Source organism: Schistocerca serialis, chromosome 10, assembly GCF_023864345.2.
Source record: "Schistocerca serialis cubense isolate TAMUIC-IGC-003099 chromosome 10, iqSchSeri2.2, whole genome shotgun sequence".
Taxonomy (NCBI): Eukaryota; Metazoa; Arthropoda; class Insecta; order Orthoptera; family Acrididae; genus Schistocerca; species Schistocerca serialis.
The window spans coordinates 163,192,963-163,198,962 of NC_064647.1; the positions used below are offsets into that span (position 1 = coordinate 163,192,963).

Consider the following 6,000-nt stretch of genomic DNA (forward strand, 5'->3'; position numbering starts at 1 on the left):
TAGTAGGACTTTATTGCGGCACTCCCGAAAGTTCGAAATTTCACAACGTATCTCAGTACAAACTGTTTTTAATACAATCGGTGAAAGATTATGCACAATCGACGTGAACAGAAAAATATGCTAATGTAGAATTATAAATTGGCGCACTAGTCTTGCGTTCATGGTTTCCCACAAAAGAAAATCCTGAAGGCAGATTTAACTTATAGCTAAAGGTGCGAATTGCACGGACAAAACTTAGCTATTTCTGTGCCAAATTCTAGAGTGGCGTATCGAAGAACAACACTGCAGCGTTAGTTTGTCTCAGTCAAAAGCTAGAAAATGTCATCACCAACAAAGCACGTCTTCTGCCTGTTGCAGCTAACAATGGGTCTCGGACATTGTGGCCGCTCTGGTATATTGACTTAACCCATTACTGGCCATTGTCCCTTTTTTGGGACGCATATATTTTACTTACCTCTACGTAAGCAATGGAGTTTTTAGCGTTTATTGTTGAACCTGTAGGTTCAAGTAACTGCTATAATGCCTGTAAATGTAAAATAAATAACTTTTTTCTAAGTACTTGACGTCAGGAAAAATTATAAACTTGCCGATTTTTTGTTCTCGCACTTGGCAGCACTGTATGTCTGCTGGTAGTTCCTGGACGACAATGAGCTGTGATTTAGTTGTCTGGGCGTGTTTGTTATGAACATATGGATGTCCAGGTTAGATTAAGTATACTTCAGATTTTCTCAAGTAACTGCAATATCGATATATTTTATGCGTCCCAATAATGGGACAATGGCATGTTACACTATCATTTATTGTTGATGTGCCCTATTCTTGTATACACGTATTATACAGAGAACTGCTTTCTACGTTGTTTATATTTGCTTTTTTTCCTGTTCTATTCGAATTTTAAGATTCCAACAGGATTAAAACATGCCGCGTGGACTTACACTTGAAGAAATTCTAGCTGAACTATCGAATCATCAAGAGAGTGACAAAGATGATGACGTAGGATTGGCGATTATTCCACGCGATGCAGATGTAATAACAGATGAAGAAGACATTGACAAAAATGTATTGAACAATGTGTCTGCTGTACAAGATGAAGCCGGTACTCCAGATAGAACCTCTCACTTTTGGATGTCCGACAGAGAATAGTTATGTTTTACCTATCAGTACCAAAACGCAGAGGACCACAAGGAAGCAAATTGATGGGAGGACGGGTGAGCACAGATGTACGACTAGATCCAGGAAATCATTTAACTGTGTCAAGTAAAACACAGAAGAGAGTAAAACACAAGAGATGTGCTTACTTTAAGAACAAAGCAACCAAAATTTGTGATAGGTGCAATGTTGGTGTACACGATAAGTGTTTTGCTTCATTTCATACTGAATAGACATTCAATAATATTAACATTCTTTATTTATTGTTTGTGTTGTTTCTTACAATATTATGCATGGAGAATAAGGTTGTTAATTTGGATAGCGCATTTGGCCAATGTCCCAAAAATGGGACGATCTGTAGTTTTTGTTCTAATAAACTGAAAATTTTCGAAAGCACTTTTTATTCAATCAATCACTCAATGTAACGTATTTATGAATAAAAGTTTGCAAAAAATGACCCGATAGAGTTTTGGCCAGTAATGGGTTAATTTGTCCGTGAAGCTGCAGCTTGCATTCGTGACCGCTGAAACCTCTCAAGTAAGATAAGTGACCAAAAGGGAGTCGTTTACATGTTCCATAGTTTCTGACACTCTGTATCTCAGACGTCGTTATACATCCAGCAGTTCAGTCTCCAGGAAGAGAACCGTTCCAAAAACGGTGGAAACGTCGGTTTTAGTGTCTCACTGTGAAACGGCATAACATTGAAAACGCTTTTTTCAAAACAGGTAAAAGGTGTTTCTTAGAAAATAAAATGTTGTTGATCAAATTAGAGTGACGTTCATAGCGCCATGCGTCCAAAATGCATATAAAATAACTTACATGTCTGACGAAGTTAACTTTCTGTTAGATGGGCATTGGTAAAGCTTTTGTGGCAAAAAATATATAAAAATTATAAATTTAATCAGTACCATTGTTCACTCTAAAACATCATTACTGTTTACAGGTTGCGAAGCTGCTTATGCTTAAAATACTGGATGGAGAGAACGTCAACAAGTGTTGGATCAAATATGGAAATGCATCGAGAATCCAGTGGAACTAGTCAACTGGACAAGAGCAGACACTCAGACTGTTGCACACCATTGTACTTAGCAACCAACAGCGGTAGCGCAGAATTTGTCAAGTTGCTGGCCTATGAAGTCAAAAACCTTTGGTTGACAGATCGGTATTCTCTCACAGTACTGCACTATACTGGCGATGATGAAAGTTTGAAGCGCCTCCTACGTGCAGCTGCTCACAGTATCCCAGTGAGAGGCATCTTTAACACACTTCTGCTTGAGACAGCAAAAAGAGGTAACGCCTTGCGTGTGAGGCAGCTGTTGAAAGCGAAAACAGATGTGACAGCGAGGATCGCTAACAGTGTCAGTGCCGTGCTATGCACCGTACTGAGCAGCTACCCAGAGTGTTCGAGGCATCTCCCGAAAGTTGGTGTAGATATACAGGAGAAGGATGGATCTGGTTTCACACCCCTAAGTAGGGCACCAGAAGACAGTTCAGCATGTGTCAGGCTACTGGTGGAAGCAGGAGCTGAAGTGCAAAGGAGGAACAAAGATAATGACACACCTCTAAATTTTGGCAGCCTGTCCAGTGACACAGAGTGTGTGAAACGACTTTTAGAAGTTGGTGCAATGGCGGTAAGAGAGGATAATCGTGGAAACACACCACTGCACTACGCAGCATCTGTGGGCAATGTTGAAAGTGTGAGGCTGATGCTGGACACCGGGGCATACCCCGAGAAAGTGAATGAAGATGGCCGGACCCCAATACATTTCGCCAGCATGTCTGGTGACACAGAGTGTGTGAAGCTACTTTTAGAATTTGGTGCAAGGGTGGTAAAAGTGGATAATCGTGGTAACACGCCACTGCACTATGCAGCATCTGTGGGCAACGCTGAAAGTGTGAGGCTGCTGCTCGAGGCCGGGGCATACTTGGGGCAAGTGAATGAAGATGGCCAGACCGCACTACATTTCGCCAGTATGTCCGGTGACACCGAGTGTGTGAAGCTACTTTTAGAATTTTTTACAAGGGTGTCAAAAGTGGATAATCGTGGTAACACGCCACTGAATTATGCAGCATCTGTGGGCAACGCTGAAAGTGTGAGGCTGCTGCTCGAGGCCGGGGCATACTTGGGGCAAGTGAATGAAGATGGCCAGACCGCACTACATTTCGCCAGTATGTCCGGTGACACCGAGTGTGTGAAGCTACTTTTAGAATTTTTTACAAGGGTGTCAAAAGTGGATAATCGTGGTAACACGCCACTGAATTATGCAGCATCTGTGGGCAACGCTGAAAGTGTGAGGCTGCTGCTCGAGGCCGGGGCATACTTGGGGCAAGTGAATGAAGATGGCCAGACCGCACTACATTTCGCCAGTATGTCCGGTGACACCGAGTGTGTGAAGCTACTTTTAGAATTTTTTACAAGGGTGTCAAAAGTGGATAATCGTGGTAACACGCCACTGAATTATGCAGCATCTGTGGGCAACGCTGAAAGTGTGAGGCTGCTGCTCGAGGCCGGGGCATACTTGGGGCAAGTGAACGAAGATGGCCAGACCGCACTACATTTCGCCAGTATGTCCGGTGACACAGAGTGTGTGAAGCTACTTTTAGAATTTGGTGCAAGGGTGGTAAAAGTGGATAATCGTGGTAACACGCCACTGAATTATGCAGCATCTGTGGGCAACGCTGAAAGTGTGAGGCTGCTGCTCGAGGCCGGGGCATACTTGGGGCAAGTGAATGAAGATGGCCAGACCGCACTACATTTCGCCAGTATGTCCGGTGACACAGAGTGTGTGAAGCTACTTTTAGAATTTGGTGCAAGGGTGTCAAAAGTGGATAATCGTGGTAACACGCCACTGAATTATGCAGCATCTGTGGGCAACGCTGAAAGTGTGAGGCTGCTGCTCGAGGCCGGGGCATACTTGGGGCAAGTGAATGAAGATGGCCAGACCGCACTACATTTCGCCAGTATGTCCGGTGACACAGAGTGTGTGAAGCTACTTTTAGAATTTGGTGCAAGGGTGGTAAAAGTGGATAATCGTGGTAACACGCCACTGAATTATGCAGCATCTGTGGGCAACGCTGAAAGTGTGAGGCTGCTGCTCGAGGCCGGGGCATACTTGGGGCAAGTGAATGAAGATGGCCAGACCGCACTACATTTCGCCAGTATGTCCGGTGACACAGAGTGTGTGAAGCTACTTTTAGAATTTGGTGCAAGGGTGGTAAAAGTGGATAATCGTGGTAACACGCCACTGCACTATGCAGCATCTGTGGGCAACGCTGAAAGTGTGAGGCTGCCGCTCAAGGCCGGGGCATACTTCGAGCAAGTGAATGAAGATGGCCGGACCCCACTACTTTTCGCCAGCACGTCTGGTGACACAGAGTGTGTGAAGCTACTTTTAGAAGCTGGTGCAAGAATGGTAAGAGAGGATAATCGTGGTAACACGCCACTGCACTATGCAGCATCTGTGGGCAATGCTGAAAGTGTGAAGCTGCTGCTCAAGGTCGGGGCATATCCCGAGAAAGTTAATAAAGACGGGCAGACTCCACTTCATGTTGTTGGCGTGTCCATAGACATTCAGTGTGTGAGACGAGTTTTGAAAGCTTGTTCCATAGTCGCAACACGTAACAATCATTACAATATACCAATCTACTGTGCAGCAGTAAAGGGCATGAGCAAGAGGTATTAAGCTACTGTGGAGGCTGTTTGAAGAAGCTGTAGCTGATTCACAGTTGAAAATTACTTACTTTTGAACACCCTTGTTCAGAGCTGTGTTATGTGGCAATAAAAGGACCAGAGCTACAAGCGACGCATAAGTTTGGTAATACATTCTTTCATTGTTCCAGCTGATATGTAGCATGGAAATCGTTTTACTGCCAGTGAGGGAAGTTGATGCTGTGGACATGAGAAGCAGGATATTGTGGAGGCACACTTTGTTCTAACATAACTGGACCTAACGTAATACATTTTCTTTTTTTTCTTTCCTCCTGTGTATTTTTGATGTAATGGGAGTGAGAGACAAATGGATGTTGTAAAATATTAAAAGATTCTAATATTATAATTTTTTTCTTCTTTAACATTTAACTGCATGGGCATATATTGTTTAAAGATGCAATTATTAGATAATGAAGTAGCACACTATGAACAGAGTGATGAAACATCACTCTCTAAGAGTTAACAACCACTAGGGAGCAGTGAAAGAACCAGAGACAATTGAGGCACTGGCAACTACAAGAGCTCAAGGCACAGATACAACATTTTGAGGAAAATAGATGTTTGTGAAAATCAGGTTTGTAGGCAAACAACTGGCCCCACAGAACTGGCTTGATGGTTAACCAAGTCACAACATCCTTTGTTTCCTAGGAAAAAGTATTGCACTTTATCTTGTAACATTTTCATTAATTAATTTTGATTAATATTTAGGATGTGATTCTTGAGTTTCTCCCGGCGTATTTGATAATCAAAATATCCACGGGTGTACTGCCAGTCTAGTGTCCAACGGGCACAATATTTCGGCGACCATACATGTCGCCATCATCAGGTGAACTGACGGACTGAGCTCCTGTGAACATGCCGACACGGAGATCCGTACGCTATGGCTGCTGAGGGGGAACTGGGTTCGGTCGCGGCGGCGGCCGATTTAAATACCCTCTGCCCGCGTCGCGCTCCCTCCGCCGTCCGCGCCCCGCGCCACGGTCGCGCGGTGCAACAGATTGCGACGGAGTCTGAGGTGACGTCGGTGTGACGGCTCTGTCCGCCGTGGTCGTCACAACTACACGTTTGCTCGATGTACTCTCGATTAACCCAATCGCTGGTTCCCAAGCCTTGCTAAGAGTATAACCACACTCACGGTTTAT

General features: G+C 44.1%; 2 protein-coding genes across 2 annotated transcripts in view; both read left to right on the forward strand.

Moving 5' to 3' along the window:
- LOC126424630 (serine/threonine-protein phosphatase 6 regulatory ankyrin repeat subunit A-like) overlaps positions 1-3,695 on the forward strand; it is a gene marked incomplete at its 3' end in the record, with an annotated part of 51,368 nt that extends 47,673 nt beyond the window's left edge. Inside the window, exon 2 of the mRNA XM_050087364.1 lies at positions 2,093-3,695. Within this exon, the coding sequence (XP_049943321.1) occupies positions 2,124-3,695 (1,572 nt within the window). The remainder of the gene's footprint in view (positions 1-2,092) is intronic.
- On the forward strand, positions 3,694-5,100 carry LOC126424957 (ankyrin repeat, PH and SEC7 domain containing protein secG-like). The gene has a single exon (XM_050087826.1). It carries the CDS (start codon positions 3,717-3,719, stop codon positions 4,830-4,832), a length of 1,116 nt encoding a protein of 371 aa, XP_049943783.1. The 5' UTR covers positions 3,694-3,716; the 3' UTR covers positions 4,833-5,100.
- Positions 5,101-6,000: the final 900 nt, after the last annotated feature.